General features: G+C 45.2%; 1 protein-coding gene across 12 annotated transcripts in view; it reads left to right on the top strand.

Moving 5' to 3' along the window:
* The window catches only part of LOC118361866 (teneurin-3), a 510845-nt gene that overhangs the window by 115138 nt on the left and 378207 nt on the right, over positions 1-17500 (top strand). For all 12 annotated transcript variants that reach the window (XM_052486681.1, XM_052486678.1, XM_052486675.1 and 9 more), the window contains one exon: positions 9995-10387. In XM_052486681.1, coding sequence (XP_052342641.1) covers positions 10132-10387 — 256 coding nt within the window. In that variant the 5' untranslated portion in view covers positions 9995-10131. The remainder of the gene's footprint in view (positions 1-9994; positions 10388-17500) is intronic.

Here is a 17500-nt window from a genome sequence, read left to right as displayed (position 1 = left end):
TGGGGAGGGAGGGAGGGAGAGAGAGGGGGAGGGAGAGAGAGAGAGAGAGGGGGAGAGGGAGGGGAAGGGAGGGAGAGAGAGAGGGGGGCAGAGGGAGAGGGAGAGAGGGGGAGAGGGGGAGAGAGAGAGAGGGAGGGAGAGAGAGAGGGGGAGAGGGAGGAGTGGGGAGGGAGGGAGAGAGGGGAGGGAGTGGGGAGGGAGGGAGGAGGGGGAGGGAGGGAGAGAGGGGAGGAGTGGGGAGGGAGGAGTGCGGAGAGGGAGAGAGGGAGGAGTTGGGGAGGGAGAGAGAGAGGGGGAGTGGGGAGGGGAGGGAGGGAGAGGGAGAGAGGGGAGGAGTGGAGGGAGGGAGAGGGGAGGAGTGGGAATGGAGGGAGAGAGGGGAGAGGGAGGAGTGGAGAGAGGGGAGGGAGTGAGCGAGAGAGAGGGAGGGAGGGAGAGGGGGAGGAGTGGGAATGGAGGGAGAGAGAGAGGGAGGAGTGGGGAGAGGGAGAGAGGGATGGAGAGAGAGACAGAGAGGGAGGGAGAGAGGTAACCCCAAGGCAACCTGGAACACACAGAAACATCCTCTCACAATATATATGGGTCAGGCTCTCCTCTCTCTCTTTCCCACTTTCCTCCTCTCTCATTCTCTCTTTTTGCTCTCTCTCCCTTTTTCTCTCTCTCTCCTTATCCACCACTCCCTCGTTCCGCATCTTGATGACTCCCATAATCTGCCTGCTGCCATGAGATTAAAAAGAAAACCGCCCTGTTTTATGATAACATTTGTGGGATAAACAAAGTTGTTACAACCTCCTCTGTCTCCTTCCTCTTTAATCTGCATTCTTTTGAGTTCCAGCAACGATTGTTAGGTTGTTATACAATGTTTCCCATGTGTGTGTGTGTGTGTGTGTGTGTGTGTGTGTGTGTGTGTGTGTGTGTGTGTGTGTGTGTGTGTGTGTGTGTGTGTGTGTGTGTGTGTGTGTGTGTGTGTGTGTGTGTGTGTGTGTGTGTGTGTGGCAGCCAGGGTTTGTGTTTCAGTGTGTGTGTGTGTGTTTGTGTGTGCCAGTGTGAGTGTTTCAGTTCTGGTATGTCTAGTTGAAGCCAGGCAGCCAGGGTTTCAGGCAGGGTTTCAGTACTGAGCCCGACAGGGAGGGTTTCAGTTCTGAGCCAGACAGGGAGGGTTTCAGTTCTGAGCCAGACAGGGAGGGTTTCAGTTCTGAGCCAGACAGGGAGGGTTTCAGTTCTGAGCCAGACAGGGAGGGTTTCAGTTCTGAGCCCGACAGGGAGGGTTTCAGTTCTGAGCCAGACAGGGAGGGTTTCAGTTCGGAGCCAGACAGGGAGGGTTTCAGTTCTGAGCCAGACAGGGAGGGTTTCAGTTCTGAGCCAGACAGGGAGGGTTTCAGTTCTGAGCCAGACATGGAGGGTTTCAGTTCTGAGCCAGACAGGGAGGGTTTCAGTTCTGAGCCAGACAGGGAGGGTTTCAGTTCTGAGCCAGACAGGGAGGGTTTCAGTTCTGAGCCAGACATGGAGGGTTTCAGTTCTGAGCCAGACAGGGAGGGTTTCAGTTCTGAGCAAGGCAGCATAGTGAGGAGAACCAGATCCAGATAGAGCTGAACCAAAGCTGAACAACCCATTAAAATAGATGCAGATCAGCCACCCCGACCGGCTCTGTCTGCTTCACATTATGGCAAAGATGACTGCGCCAGTATTCTTAAAATGTCTCAGTATTGTAGTGCTGATCTAGAATCAGTGGTGTCTTTTAGAACACAATGATTACGATTACAAGAATAGGGAGGACCTGATCCTAGACCAGCACTACTACTCCCTATATGAATACAGCCCTGTAAGAAATTGCAGCCGCCCCATGTCTGCTTCACATTACGGGAAGGATGCCTTGTGCCTTGGCTCTGTATCATTCCACTGAGCGATCCCGTGTTTATTTAAGAGAAGAAAGAGTCACATTAAAAACAGTGGGATAGTGGAATAGCAGCGCCTGATGCTTCCAAGCTGTTGCATGGGAGAAGTGTGTAGGGAGTGTTTTTTTAAGGAGTGAATGGTGGCAGCGGTAGTAAATGATGGAGGAATTCCTATTGTTCTCTTAGTACATAAAATACATGTCCCTGGCCTTTATCTCTCTCTCTCTCTCTCTATCTCTCTCTCGGTGTATGTCTCTCTCTGTCTCTCTCTCTCTGTCTCTGTCTCTCTCTCTGGCTCTCTCTCGGTGTCTCTCTGTCTGTCTCTCGCTCTCGCTCTCTCTCTCTCTCTCTCTCGGTGTATGTCTCTCTCTGTCTCTCTCTCTCTGTCTCTGTCTCTCTCTCTGGCTCTCTCTCGGTGTCTCTCTGTCTGTCTCTCGCTCTGCTCTCTCTCTCTCTCTCTCTCTCTCGCTGTCTCTCTCTCTCTCTGTCTCTCTCTCTGGCTCTCTCTCGGTGTCTCTTTGTCTGTCTCTGTCTCTGTCTGTCTCTCGCTCTCTCTGGCTCTCTCTCTCTCTCTCTCTCTCTCTCTCCCTCTGGCTCTCTCTGTCTGTCTCTCGCTCTCTCTGGCTCTCTCTTCCCTTGTTTCTGTCCCTCTTGCTTCACTGCTTGCACTCCCTACCCCACCCTCCTCTTTCTCTTTATTTTTGTTCTCTCTCTCTCCTCTTCCACTCCTATCCTCCTTCCCTCTCTCATGCTGCAAGTCATTGATCTACGTGTTCGTACTGAATAACATGTGACATACATGAGCAGAGTGTGTTGCTCAGACCTCTGTGGTACCGGATGGCCTTTCCTAGAAAGAGGGGACAAACACTGCCTGAGGTGGCTGACGGAGGCGGTGGTTTGTAGACAGGAGGGCAGCAGGGTTGTGTGTGTCCTGTGGAGCAGGGGGCAGAGTGTCCCTGAGGTGAAGCAGCAGGCTTTCTCAGGCGCCTCTCTGAGGTCACCCCGTAAACAGCCCTGGGGAGAACACACACAGTCATCTAGACACACACACACAACCTGCCAATAACCCCTGGGTGTGCGTGCGTTCGTTAGAGCCTCAGGTAAAACAAGTAATCCTCTCTGTCAACTCAGACGTCATCTCAGTTCACCACATGACTTCACACTCACGCATAATGCACACACACACAGATTGACTCACAAACACACTCTGACAGTCAGCATCACAGTTCATTGCTGATGAGGTGTTTGACTGGCTCGAGAGACTATGACCGAGTTAGTGTGTGGGTGTGTGTGTGTGTGGTGTGTGTGTGTGTGTGTGTGTGTGTGTGTGTGTGTGTGTGTGTTCACAGGTATCACGATTGCATCTTTTTATCATAGTGAAGATTGAAAGAACATGGAGAAGGGAACTAATAAAACAGGAATGAGCTGTACATCAGCAGCTTGTGTGTGTGTGTGTGTGTTGGCGTAGGTAATGTACTTATATGCAAAACAGTCCCGTCTGTCACAGGAGTGGATTTTCCTGCTCTGCTGTTCCACTGTAAAACCACAGTAACTCTACTGCTCTCTCTCTCTCTCTCTCACCTGTTTAAAAGCCCTTCACTTCAGTTGGCCCACGGGTTTAACAAGTGTATGTTTACTTAGTATTTTGTAATGACAGTTGAGTGACTTGGATTTAATTAGATTTGTTGCAGCGTTCATTGGCGTCAGTTAAGAACACACACAAATACAATGAAAGGTTTTAGTCATTGTTAATTTGGGTATTTTTTTTAGTTTGGGTGTTTTCCATCAGGTAGGACAACAGACAGCATCTCTACTTCCTTTATTGTCTGTGATCAAAATCTGACTGTAAGTTTCCATAAAAAGAGACGAAGGATAAAAAGACAAATCAAAGGATGACATTTATATGAACCAGCAGCATTTCATTTTAAGAACAAACTATTTCAACTCTGTCGCTAAGCACACAGTATGTCAATGCATATTTGTGTTTATTTGTACTTTTATTTAACTAGGCAAGTCAGTTAAGAACAAATTCTCATTTACAATGACGGCCTACACCGGCCAAACCCGGACGATGCTGGGCCAATTGTGCACCGCTCCTATGGTACTCCCAATCATGGCCGGTTGTGCTACAGCCTGGATTCGAACCAGGGTGGCTGTAGTGACGCCTCTAGCACTGAGATGCGGTGCCTTAGACCGCTCGGGAGCCAGGATATGTCAACGCATAGCTATCAATTATTGAAATATTTTCCTGCGAAATGTTGTTGAATTATAACTGTGTAAACCACGGCACTCTCTCCTGTCTGTGTTTCTGACCGAAGCACAAATGAGATCATCTTGACTAATGTTATTATGTGAACACATTACCATAATAGTGTTGCAGCCACAGTGTTCTTTTCCCGTTTAAAACTCTGGCTCCAGTCATTGAACCAAAGCACTTTTTAATTAGGAATTTAATGACCAATAATGCACTTGATCAGCCAGACCTAATTTAATTTAGACTCAGACAAATCAGATAAACGTTGTCACTCTCTTTGTGTCACCGGAGGGGGGGGATTGGTCACATTCACCCATTTTGGTTTTGAATTAATAATTGTTTTTCAGTGATTAAATCCATTTTAGTGTAATGTTTTGACAATTTAAATACGTATAATGTTCAGAGGAGACGTTAATAATGTTTTCTCTGTATAAAATCCAGCACATTAGCATTAAGTCAAACTGAAAATTATTGTAAACATTGAAGAAAATGATATTATCCTTTGTTTGATAAACTTTTTCTAATGACTGTGTGCAAAAATTATATATATATATATATATATATAACCGTTATGTATGAATTGAAATGATTTATGTATATTTATATTATTTAGCTCAGGGACTCGATCTAGCAAGCTTTCGGTTACTGGCCCAACACTCTAACCACTAGGCTACCTGCCGTCTTACTGACTGATCCTGACAGATCACCTCACTGCTGCTGATCTGATTCACACACTAAGTCTCATTCCCCCATAAGCACTTCTCACAGCTCAGTCACCTCTCCTGCTCTCCCTCCCTTCCTCATTCACTCACTAAGTCTCATTCCCCCATAAGCACTTCTCACAGCTCAGTCACCTCTCCTGCTCTCCCTCCCTTCCTCATTCACTCACTAAGTCTCATTCCCCCATAAGCACTTCTCACAGCTCAGTCACCTCTCCTCCTCTCCCTCCCTTCCTCATTCACTCACTCAGTCTCATTCCCCCATAAGCACTTCTCACAGCTCAGTCACCTCTCCTCCTCTCCCTCCCTTCCTCATTCACACACTAAGTCTCATTCCCCCATAAGCACTTCTCACAGCTCAGTCACCTCTCCTCCTCTCCCTCCCTTCCTCATTCACTCACTCAGTCTCATTCCCCCATAAGCACTTCTCACAGCTCAGTCACCTCTCCTCCTCTCCCTCCCTTCCTCATTCCTCACTCAGTCTCATTCCCCCATAAGCACTTCTCACAGCTCAGTCACCTCTCCTCCTCTCCCTCCCTTCCTCATTCACACACTCAGTCTCATTCCCCCATAAGCACTTCTCACAGCTCAGTCACCTCTCCTCCTCTCCCTCCCTTCCTCATTCACACACTCAGTCTCATTCCCCCATAAGCACTTCTCACAGCTCAGTCACCTCTCCTCCTCTCCCCTCCTTCCTCATTCACTCACTAAGTCTCATTCCCCCATAAGCACTCCTCACAGCTCAGTCACCTCTCCTCCTCTCCCTCCCTTCCTCATTCACTCACTAAGTCTCATTCCCCCATAAGCACTTCTCACAGCTCAGTCACCTCTCCTCCTCTCCCTCCCTTCCTCATTCACTCACTCAGTCTCATTCCCCCATAAGCACTTCTCACAGCTCAGTCACCTCTCCTCCTCTCCCTCCCTTCCTCATTCACTCACTAAGTCTCATTCCCCCATAAGCACTTCTCACAGCTCAGTCACCTCTCCTCCTCTCCCTCCCTTCCTCATTCACTCACTAAGTCTCATTCCCCCATAAGCACTTCTCACAGCTCAGTCACCTCTCCTCCTCTCCCTCCCTTCCTCATTCACTCACTAAGTCTCATTCCCCATAAGCACTTCTCACAGCTCAGTCACCTCTCCTCCTCTCCCTCCCTTCCTCATTCACTCACTAAGTCTCATTCCCCCATAAGCACTTCTCACAGCTCAGTCACCTCTCCTCCTCTCCCTCCCTTCCTCATTCACTCACTTCTCATTCCCCCATAAGCACTTCTCACAGCTCAGTCACCTCTCCTCCTCTCCCTCCCTTCCTCATTCACTCACTAAGTCTCATTCCCCCATAAGCACTTCTCACAGCTCAGTCACCTCTCCTCCTCTCCCTCCCTTCCTCATTCACTCACTAAGTCTCATTCCCCCATAAGCACTTCTCACAGCTCAGTCACCTCTCCTCCTCTCCCTCCCTTCCTCATTCACTCACTAAGTCTCATTCCCCCATAAGCACTTCTCACAGCTCAGTCACCTCTCCTCCTCTCCCTCCCTTCCTCATTCACTCACTCAGTCTCATTCCCCCATAAGCACTTCTCACAGCTCAGTCACCTCTCCTCCTCTCCCTCCCTTCCTCATTCACTCACTCAGTCTCATTCCCCCATAAGCACTTCTCACAGCTCAGTCACCTCTCCTCCTCTCCCTCCCTTCCTCATTCACTCACTCAGTCTCATTCCCCCATAATTCTCACAGCTCAGTCACCTCTCCTCCTCTCCCTCCCTTCCTCATTCACTCACTAAGTCTCATTCCCCCATAAGCACTTCTCACAGCTCAGTCACCTCTCCTCCTCTCCCTCCCTTCCTCATTCACTCACTCAGTCTCATTCCCCCATAAGCACTTCTCACAGCTCAGTCACCTCTCCTCCTCTCCCTCCCTTCCTCATTCACTCACTCAGTCTCATTCCCCCATAAGCACTTCTCACAGCTCAGTCACCTCTCCTCCTCTCCCTCCCTTCCTCATTCACTCATCAGTCTCATTCCCCCATAAGCACTTCTCACAGCTCAGTCACCTCTCCTCCTCTCCCTCCCTTCCTCATTCACCCTCAGTCTCATTCCCCCATAAGCACTTCTCACAGCTCAGTCACCTCTCCTCCTCTCCCTCCCTTCCTCATTCACTCACTAAGTCTCATTCCCCCATAAGCACTTCTCACAGCTCAGTCACCTCTCCTCCTCTCCCTCCCTTCCTCATTCACTCACTCAGTCTCATTCCCCCATAAGCACTTCTCACAGCTCAGTCACCTCTCCTCCTCTCCCTCCCTTCCTCATTCACTCACTCAGTCTCATTCCCCCATAAGCACTTCTCACAGCTCAGTCACCTCTCCTCCTCTCCCTCCCTTCCTCATTCACTCACTCAGTCTCATTCCCCCATAAGCACTCCTCACAGCTCAGTCACCTCTCCTCCTCTCCCTCCCTTCCTCATTCACTCACTCAGTCTCATTCCCCCATAAGCACTTCTCACAGCTCAGTCACCTCTCCTCCTCTCCCTCCCTTCCTCATTCACTCACTCAGTCTCATTCCCCCATAAGCACTCCTCACAGCTCAGTCACCTCTCCTCCTCTCCCTCCCTTCCTCATTCACTCACTAAGTCTCATTCCCCCATAAGCACTTCTCACAGCTCAGTCACCTCTCCTCCTCTCCCTCCCTTCCTCATTCACACTAAGTCTCATTCCCCCATAAGCACTCCTCACAGCTCAGTCACCTCTCCTCCTCTCCCTCCCTTCCTCATTCACTCACTCAGTCTCATTCCCCCATAAGCACTTCTCACAGCTCAGTCACCTCTCCTCCTCTCCCTCCCTTCCTCATTCACTCACTCAGTCTCATTCCCCCATAAGCACTTCTCACAGCTCAGTCACCTCTCCTCCTCTCCCTCCCTTCCTCATTCACTCACTCAGTCTCATTCCCCCATAAGCACTTCTCACAGCTCAGTCACCTCTCCTCCTCTCCCTCCCTTCCTCATTCACTCACTCAGTTGTCACTCTGCCCTCCTATCTGCCTCAGTACATTTTTACATAACTATAAACCAGCAGAGTGAGGAGCTGTCTTTCTCTCAGTCGCTCCCTCTCTGTCTCTCCCTCTCTTTCTCTCGCTCTTCCTCTCCTCATACTGAATCAGTATTAATATTCATGAATGATGGGGCGTTGTTGGGGCTGCTGATGCTCATATGTCACCTCTGTAGACTTATTTGTCTATTTAAGATGACCACGAAAAACGTAGGAATCAATCAATCCGCATCATTAATCCAATGGAAAGATGTAATGATTTATTATAGAAATATTGAAATAGCATGGGCAAATGAGAGAAACAAATGGATACATTTTAACACCAACAATAAGGCATGCACTAGGGATGGGAGCATTTAGGTCTGGGCAGATGAGAACTTAGTCGTCATTGTGTATCTTTGTATTTGGTGTGTGGAATACTCTGTCTATCCACTGCCATGCTTAGGAAGACCTGATAACACACCCTTGTGTGGGGAAAACATGCAAATGATGCTGTCAACCTTTTTAACCAGGAGCGGCAGCCTGGCATACCTTAACACTACCCTTTAAATAACGCCTGTTCTCTCATTGTCATTATTCCTCCTGATAGTGAGGAGAGAGAGAAGGCAGAGAAAGGCTGATGCCCTCCTCTTCTGAACAGAAGTCCTATCTAATCCGTTTTATGTTTTTCCCTGATTCCCTTTTCCCCAAATTCTGTTTTCTCCATTTTGTTTTCCAGGTTTCTGTTTTCTCCTGTTTAATTTTTTTAATTTTTGCTCTGAAAATCACACTTTTTAAAAATAGAAAAACAACTAAATTGGATGTTGTCCACAACAATACTTAAACCAGATCAGGATACCACTCTTTAAATGTACATTTTAAAAACCTAGACAAACTGTCACATACACAGACATGGGGAATTCTCCCTGCCCCTTCAGAAAGTCACAGGAAATACAAATCACTGATGCATCCTGTTCATGTCTTATGATAAACTTGGGAAAATAATACATGTTCAGTTCATTTAGTTGATTCCCTACTAAGTTGAATACATTTTTGGACTATTGATGAAATCCGTTTTCATGTCTGGATTCCATGATTCCTACCTTCCAAGCTTCCCAACTGCCTCCCTGGCTTTGCTATCATCTGGGATGAGTTTAGAAAACTGATGCAGGAAAACCTTATCAAGAAATATTTTGATAACTTCAAAAAAACGACGAATGAAGTCTGAAACAAATAAATGTTTGAGAAAGAGCTACCAAGCACAATCTCTGGGAGACCTCCAGAAAAGGGCCAGCCAGGATTCCCAAATTAAAAAATTAGAAGCAGAGAAAGTTTTTTTGGCTAATAAACATACCCCCGGGTGGACTCCATGCAATGCTTATTACTCTGACACACACACACACACACACACACACACACACACACACACACACACACACACACACACACACACACACACACACATACGTTTATTGCTCCTCTGTCTTCCATTAGAAGTATGTCGTTTTATTTTTTGTTCTCAGGATGTTGTCTGTAGATTTGATTAATTCTCGATGGCAGCAGGGCTTAATGAAAGACTGAAAATGTTTTCCCCTTCTTCTTCCTTCCTCCTTGATACACACACATGTACACGCATACACACGTTATTCTTTGCTTTCAGTCAGGTCTTTTTATCTAATGGATGTGTCGTACTTATCAGCAACTCTAGACACATACCAGATCAGGGGGACGGGCGTAATCAATTAAGTCCCCCCCCCCACCCCCTTACCTCTGGCTTTTTTCTCCCTTTCCCACTCCCCTCTCACCCCTGCCCTCCCGACTTCAGTTCCCAAAGGCTGTTTCCTGCCTGCCTCTCCTCACTCCGATGCACTCAGGCCCTGCCAAGACACACACTCACACAAGCAAGTGTGCGCACACACACACACACACACACACACACACACACACACACACACACCGCTGAACACTCCAGAAGGTGGGGAGGATTTAAGGATCCCGGGAAGATTAAGTACACAGCTTAGCGCTATCTGACCGCTGTGTCTCACGCTTTTCCTTTGATTTTCTTCCCCTCCCTCTCTCTCTCTTTCCCTGTCCTCCCTCTCTCCAGGTAGCCGAGCCTAAGCAGAGCGGGTTGGGCGGACCCTCCCTCCTCCACCCCCCTCCCCCATCCTCCTACTCCTCCAGCGTCCCGGTCCGTGCCGTGTTTGTGTCTATCCGCCGGGGTCGGCGAAGCATGCTGGCAGTATGGACGTGAAGGAACGCAGGCCCTACTGCTCGCTGACCAAGAGCAGGCGCGACAAGGAGCGGCGCTACACGGGCTCGTCCGGCGACAGCGAGGAGTGCGGCAGCGGCGGTCCGGGACCGAGGGTACCCACCCAGAAGTCGTACAGCTCCAGCGAGACACTCAAGGCCTTCGACCACCAGGACTCTTCCAGACTATTGTACAGCAGCAGAGTGAAGGAGATGGTGCACCGTGAACAGGACGAGTACACCCGACAAGGTACTAGTTAGCCTAGTTAGATATCCGCTGCTGTTGTGCCTTTGAGCAAGGTATCTAGCATGCTCTAAGTGCGCTGCCCTGCGGCTGACCATGTAGGCAGTGCTTGAGGTGGGCCTGGTACTTACCGGTACAGAGTATCATCCGGCACCTCCATTTTTTTCTACTGCTTGAGTACCGCAACCTCATATACCACCTTGACTATTGGCTCTAAAATATGATCACCAGGACTGGAAAATGTAAACATGATCACCAGGACTATAGAATATAAATATGATCACCAGGACTGGAAAATGTAAATATGATCTCCAGGACTGGAAAATGTCAATATGATCACCAGGACTGGAAAATGTAAATATGATCACCAGGACTGGAAAATGTAAATACGATCACCAGGACTGGAAAATGTAAATATGATCACCAGGACTGGAAAATGTAAATATGATCACCAGGACTGGAAAATGTAAATATGATCACCAGGACTGGAAAATGTCAATATGATCACCAGAACTGGAAAATGTCAATATGATCACCAGAACTGGAAAATGTCAATATGATCTCCGGGACTGGAAAATGTCAATATGATCACCAGAACTGGAAAATGTAAATATGATCACCAGAACTGGAAAATGTAAATATGATCACCAGAACTGGAACATGTAAATATGATCACCAGAACTGGAACATGTAAATATGATCACCAGAACTGGAAAATGTAAATATGATCACCAGAACTGGAACATGTAAATATGATCACCAGAACTGGAACATGTAAATATGATCACCAGAACTGGAAAATGTAAATATGATCACCAGAACTGGAACATGTAAATATGATCACCAGAACTGGAAAATGTAAATATGATCACCAGAACTGGAAAATGTAAATATGATCACCAGAACTGGAAAATTCAATTGAGCACCAGTGCCTTTGCCATTCCATTTCAAGCTGTCTGTAGGTTTTACTCTGTAGTTACGGTCAGCTGTACCTGCATGAACTCTTCCTTAGGTTGGCCCCTAAGAGGTGAAGTCTCTGTTTACATACGATTACCTCAGGTGGGCCCCCTCCATGTTGACTTGTGCCACCGAGCTGGGCCACAGCTCAAATGTTTACCTTAGATAAGGGATAAGGGCCGACTACTTCAGATTTAAAGTGCGTTCAAGGACGCCCTATGAGGAATCCGTTTCTGTGGATAAGGGACGAGGTGTAATTACATTTACAGTGCACTTATGTCATGAAGAAAACATGTAGCTACGGTTTCAATCCAAAAAGAAGAACTCTCATTTCCTCTCTGGTTGGTATCTCACTAGGTGCTGGTCCTCTGTAGCTCAGCTGGTAGAGCGTAGCGTTTACAACACCAGGATAGTGGGTTCCATTGCCGAGACCACCCATGTGTAAAAATGTATGTGTGCACGCATAACTATAAGTGGCTTGGGATAAAAGGGGTCTGCTAAATGGTATATAATAGCTGCATGGTTAGTGTTGATCATGAACACTGGGGCTCGTCTAGCTGATAAGGAGCTCCAGGGGTAATGTGTTGACAGGTAGATGGGGGTATTGGGCTAAGGAAAGGGGTAACAGTCTGGGTAGGTTGGGGCTATGTATGACATCCTTCCCATATTAACAGACACGAGACAGATGGGGGCGGCAGGTAGCCCTGAAGTTAGCGCGTTGGGCCAGTAACCGAAGGGTGCTGACAAGGTAAAAAAATAGAAAATTGTCAGTGTGACCTTGAGCAAGTCTAATTGCTCCAGGGGAGCTGTACAATGGCGACTCACTTGTGTGTAACAGAACAAATATAAACACCCCCCAAGTTAATATCGAGACACCCTCTCTGCCTCTCGCTGGCAGAGCTAGTCCCCTAAGTGGGCCACTCGGTCGCTGGACTTTTTGGGCCACAGCGTTCGCTGGACAGACTTATGCACTACACACACGCCTCTTGGCTAAGCACCTTTTTCTGTTTCCTTGCCCAGTAACTCACTTAGTACCTGCCATCATAGGAAGGAGCTAATGGTGACATTATGCTATGCTAATATAGCTAGTACCATTTGTTTATACTGTATGTTAATGTGGTGACACCATAGAAATAGAAGAGGTAGAACGGGTTTGGAACCTATTTGCCCTGAATGGGGATGCCTGTTCTATTCATTCAAATTCTATGGGTTTGACATTGACCTTAAATGGTTTGGTCACTTCAGAAATAATAGCGGGACAGTATTCATTTGTGAAACTTGATGGACTAAAACTGGAATAATTAGACTTGTTGACCATCAGAGCTAAAATAAAAAACAGGGATTTTTGTAATTATTAGATTTTATAACGCACAGCGAGCGCATATCTCTGAAACTGTTTTGAACTCTTGACATGAACTGGTTTGTGGAAAGATGGAGGCAAATCGTTTTACCAGGTCCAGCCATATTTTCCAGTAACATAACAAAAGTACTTTGAAGTTCATTACTAGTTCATTGATTGTTCCTCCACTCCAATTAACAATTCATAAATAGTGGAGAGAGAAAAAAAACGCCATTACTTTAATTATCTTATCATGTACATTTTCATTGCCACACTAATTGGTGCTCATTTAAAATTAATATAATTTTAATTGAACTGCAGTGACTATCTTAGTTATGTCTGTAATTAACAAGCCTTTGTAGTCACTCTTATTCCTAGATCAAAGATGGCTCCAGACAGTATTTTATCCACAGATTTCACAGTCAATATTTTATCCTTCTTATAATGCAAATGATCTCGGAGGGAATTTGGAATATTTTTTATATTTTTCTGATCAACCAATGATTTGACCGTGCTGTGAAACTTCAGGATTCTACTACCACGTGGGGCATGGCATGCAATCAGAACCAATTCACAATGAGGATGACTTATATGTAGCTCGAGAACAACATTTTCATATTTGAATCTAAATGTAGTTAAATAATACTCTACCCTAAATGAGATAAAGCATGTATTTATCTGAATCTTCGACCATTAAATATTTCAATATTTTAAAACGAAAGAAGCCATATATGTAGTTGTTGTCACTGATATGGTCATTTGACCTATAGGCCTGGGGAATATAAAGCCTCTCATTGAGATACTTGTATTACATTTATATTACAGTCATTTTCACAACTGCAAAGGTAGTGAGGCGTGAAACACTTTCCATTATCCCAAAAAAGAGTGAATATTAGCTAGTCTTGTATTAAGTTATTCACCACAAATCAGCTAAGCTGGAAGAACATGTTATCAGAGTGAATGTATACTAATCTAAGGATTCAAAGATAATATAATAACTTATTACTGAAGCAAAAATGATCACTAAATACGGTCACTAAATGAGATACGATAATCACTGAATTAGCGGCAGGAATAATATTTTTTACAAACATTTCACAGCATTTATAAGTTAAAAAAAATCAATATACATGTTCAGGCATGTTCTTAGCCAGCCCGTTTCTATCACCACGGCAGCTAAACCCACTGAATGGAATGCAGTCTAAATCCAAATGGAAGTGTAATATAAATGTCTTTAAGCGAGAGAAAAGAGTTTAGCTTTGCAGGAAATTAATAGCGTTAGTTAAAAAAGGAACTAAATGAGTTATGTATCACAGACTCTATTTTTAATTGGATCATGTTTTAAAATTCCCCAACGTAAAATGCAAGCCACTTCAATTGTAATAGAATGGTTAATAGCCCTAAGAGGAATTATACAGTGTATTATTGGCTGTAATCATAGAGATCCTATACAATTATATATTATTCTAATTCCATGCCTGTAGTTGTGTTGGCATATGAGGACCCAGATAATTAAATAGTTCATTTTGGTCCATGGTTACTGTGTCTTGTACAATTTGTTACAAATGTAGGAAATGTTTGTACATGATTTTCTCCCAGATATTTCTAAGAAGTACTTTGTTCGATGGCATATTCACATTTTTTATATTAATGTTGAGAAAAAAATGTAAATATGTAAAACTATACATACTAAAATTATAATATTTATACATATTATTATTAATACAAATATGATTTTTTATTTATTATTATTAGTAGTAATATTATGTTGTAAGTTTTCATTAATTATTAGTTAAACTAAATGAAATGTGTAGTCAGTGTATGTCAGAAATAAAAGCCTTAATGTGGAACACTTCCTGAACTTCCACCCTGATGACTTCATATGATTGTTGACGGCTGTTGTTGCCGTTTGTCTTGTTGAGGTGGCGGCGTCGCCTTTGAAGTAGTGATTTTACGCTTTCAAGGCCTTGAGATATTTATGAAATCACCAACCAGATTGGAAGTGCCTTAACTACCAATCTGTCTGCCAGGACAACATAGCAGAGCAGCCACCATCTTCTCTCCCATCTGCACCACATTACCCCTCCCCGAGAACACACGTGCTCATACACACACCATAATCCGTCTGCCTGCAAGAGGAAAACACTTTTACTAAGTCTCTGTACTCTACACTTGGGATTTTTTATCTGTTAATACATTGAACAATATTTTGGCAAATATTCTCAAATTAATTTGGGGAGTTTCAATGAATGGTTTCCATAGAGATTGCAGTTATTTGATCATTTCGATGGCTCCAAATCTACTGTATTTAACGTTATACTGCTTAGTTAGGCTACTGTACCTTCTTACTTGTGTTTTTTTTTGCAACGCAAATGAATTGTGCCTGGATTGTTTTATACAATACTAGTAGTGGGTTTTGAATTCCTTTCAGACTGCATAATGTTACCGCATTAGATATAACCAAAGTGCAGCCACATATGAGATCAATCATTAACACAGCAACCTCTGCCAAATATTTCGCTCTCTCGCTCTCTCTCTCTGTTGATGAGTTGATAAATTGCAGACATTATGTGTATTTGCTTCATGCGTTGTAAATTATTGCTATGTACCCTGAGCCCCTTCAGTGATGTTTGCCGTTTCCTACGCGCCAGGCAACATTAGTAACCCGCAAGTAACGCTTTTATAGGGCATTTATCGTTGAACCATGTGGGCTTGGCGTTGTGTCCTCCTGCACTGAAACAGTGGCGAGCTCAATAGGACGTCCCAAGGTGCTCTTTGTTGTTGGGTTTTGCTTTAGCATTATGCAATTTTTTAGCACTCCCCACTGGGCACATACGTCAATTCAGCGTATATTCCACCAACCTAATTTCATTGAAATGACGTAGAAACAACGTTGATTCAATCAGTTTGTGCCCAGTGGGCCAGCACTGAAGTGCCCTTTATGTTAGCATGGTTCGAACCGTGTTTTTGTTATGCTAACGAGTTCAGCTTGAGCTGCGGAATGCGTTCTGCTCTGCCTAAGCAAAATGGACTGTATCATAGCGTGCTATTTTGCGCTACAGCATTAGGCCTATGTGTTGTTTCAGTTGTGTTTCAGCGATGGTATGTTTTGCTTTAGGAGACTATAGATTCCCCTTCGGATGTTTTGTTTTGCGTTGGATATTTCTTTAGGCGTTTGGCTCGCTCCTCCAACGCGGTATAAATTACCTTTAGCAAGTCGTGTTTCACTGATGTATGTATCGTTTTAGTTGTTTCGTCATGCTCTACTTCAGTCGTTAGAGCAGGGGGTAGACTAGCAGATTTTTATCGGAGCCGATGGTCGGGTGACCGGAACCTTAATTACCATAATTAGTAATAATAATTAACATCGAACAAATTTGACGACAACTAAGCCCTAAAAGAGGTTGGATTTGAAATAATCCTTTCATAACTTGATTACATTGAGACACGATCACGTGTGTCTCTTCTATTTGTGGAAATGCTTAGGAACAGGTTTGCTAAATTAAACACATTTTTATCTGAATTACTGGTGATTTTAGTCTTCAGGGGGCTCCATAAAATAAAAGTTTAGGGTGTTTCCCTCCGTTTGATAATGAGAGTTTTCCATTAGGGCGTTGGTCTTATAGTGCTGGAAAATATGGGGGGGATTGCTAACTGCTAGCATGTTGTTAGCTAGTCAGGCATGTTCGTGGTAAGAAACAACGGTCTCGGTGCTGGGAGTCCAGCGTGGGATCCTGGGTAACAGAATGTTAAGCCCCTGCAGTTATCTGAGAGTCAGATGGAACCTGATAGTCCACTTTTTGGACTTCTAGGAGCTAGTGCTGTTTACAGTGTGTTTTCACTGGTGATTTCAGGCCAGTTGATACTGCACCCCACCAACCCGCATCACGAAAAAAAGTTTGTATTTTCTCTCTCTCTTTCTTTTTAAGCCCATGCAGGATATTTTTTGCTCAACATCTCCAGTCCAAATGCCTCCCCAGATGCTGGCTAGGCCCCATTTACCTGTCAGTTTCTATTTTGTTAGCACCTGGGAGATGTCTCTTCCCCTTCTCTCTTCCGTGGCGTCCCAAATGGCACCCTATTCCCAAATATATAAATTGTCGGTCCCATGTTTCATGAGCTGAAATAAAAGATCCCATACATTTTCCATATGCACCAAAAGCTTAGTTCTCTCAAATTTTGTTCACAGATTTGTTTACATCCCTGTTACTGAGCTTTCCTAATTTGCCAAGATAATCCATCCACCTGTTTGGTAAATCAAGATGCACCTTGTACTGCAGACAATAAAAGGCCACAAAAAATGTGCAGTTTTATCACACAACACAATGCCACAGATGTCAAGTTTTGATTTAGTGTGCAATTGGCATGCTGACTGCAGAAAGTTCCACCAGAGTCGTTTTAGATAATTTCGCATTACGTCCAACCGGCCTCACAACCGCAGACCACGTGTAACCACACCAACCCAGGACCTCCACATCTGGCTTCTTCACCCGCAGGATTGTCTGAGACCAGCTTCCTAGACAGCTGATATGAAGCTGTGGGTTTGCACAACCTAAGAATTTCTGCACAAACTGTCTCAGGGAAACCGTCTCAGGGAAGCTCATCTGCGTGCTCGTCATCCTCACCAGGGTCTTGACCTGACTGCAGTTCAGCGTCGTAAACTGACTTCAGTGGGCAAATGTTCACCTTCGATGGCCACTGGCTGGAGAAATGTGCTCTTCACGGATGAATCCCAGTTTCAACTGTGCCGGGCAGATGGCAGACGGCGTGTATGGCGTTGTGTGGGCGAGCGGGTTGCTGATGTCAACGTTGCGGCGGGTAGC

This window comes from Oncorhynchus keta, chromosome 29 (assembly GCF_023373465.1).
Source record: "Oncorhynchus keta strain PuntledgeMale-10-30-2019 chromosome 29, Oket_V2, whole genome shotgun sequence".
Classification (NCBI taxonomy): domain Eukaryota; kingdom Metazoa; phylum Chordata; class Actinopteri; order Salmoniformes; family Salmonidae; genus Oncorhynchus; species Oncorhynchus keta.
This window is presented reverse-complemented; position numbering and strand designations above follow the sequence as displayed.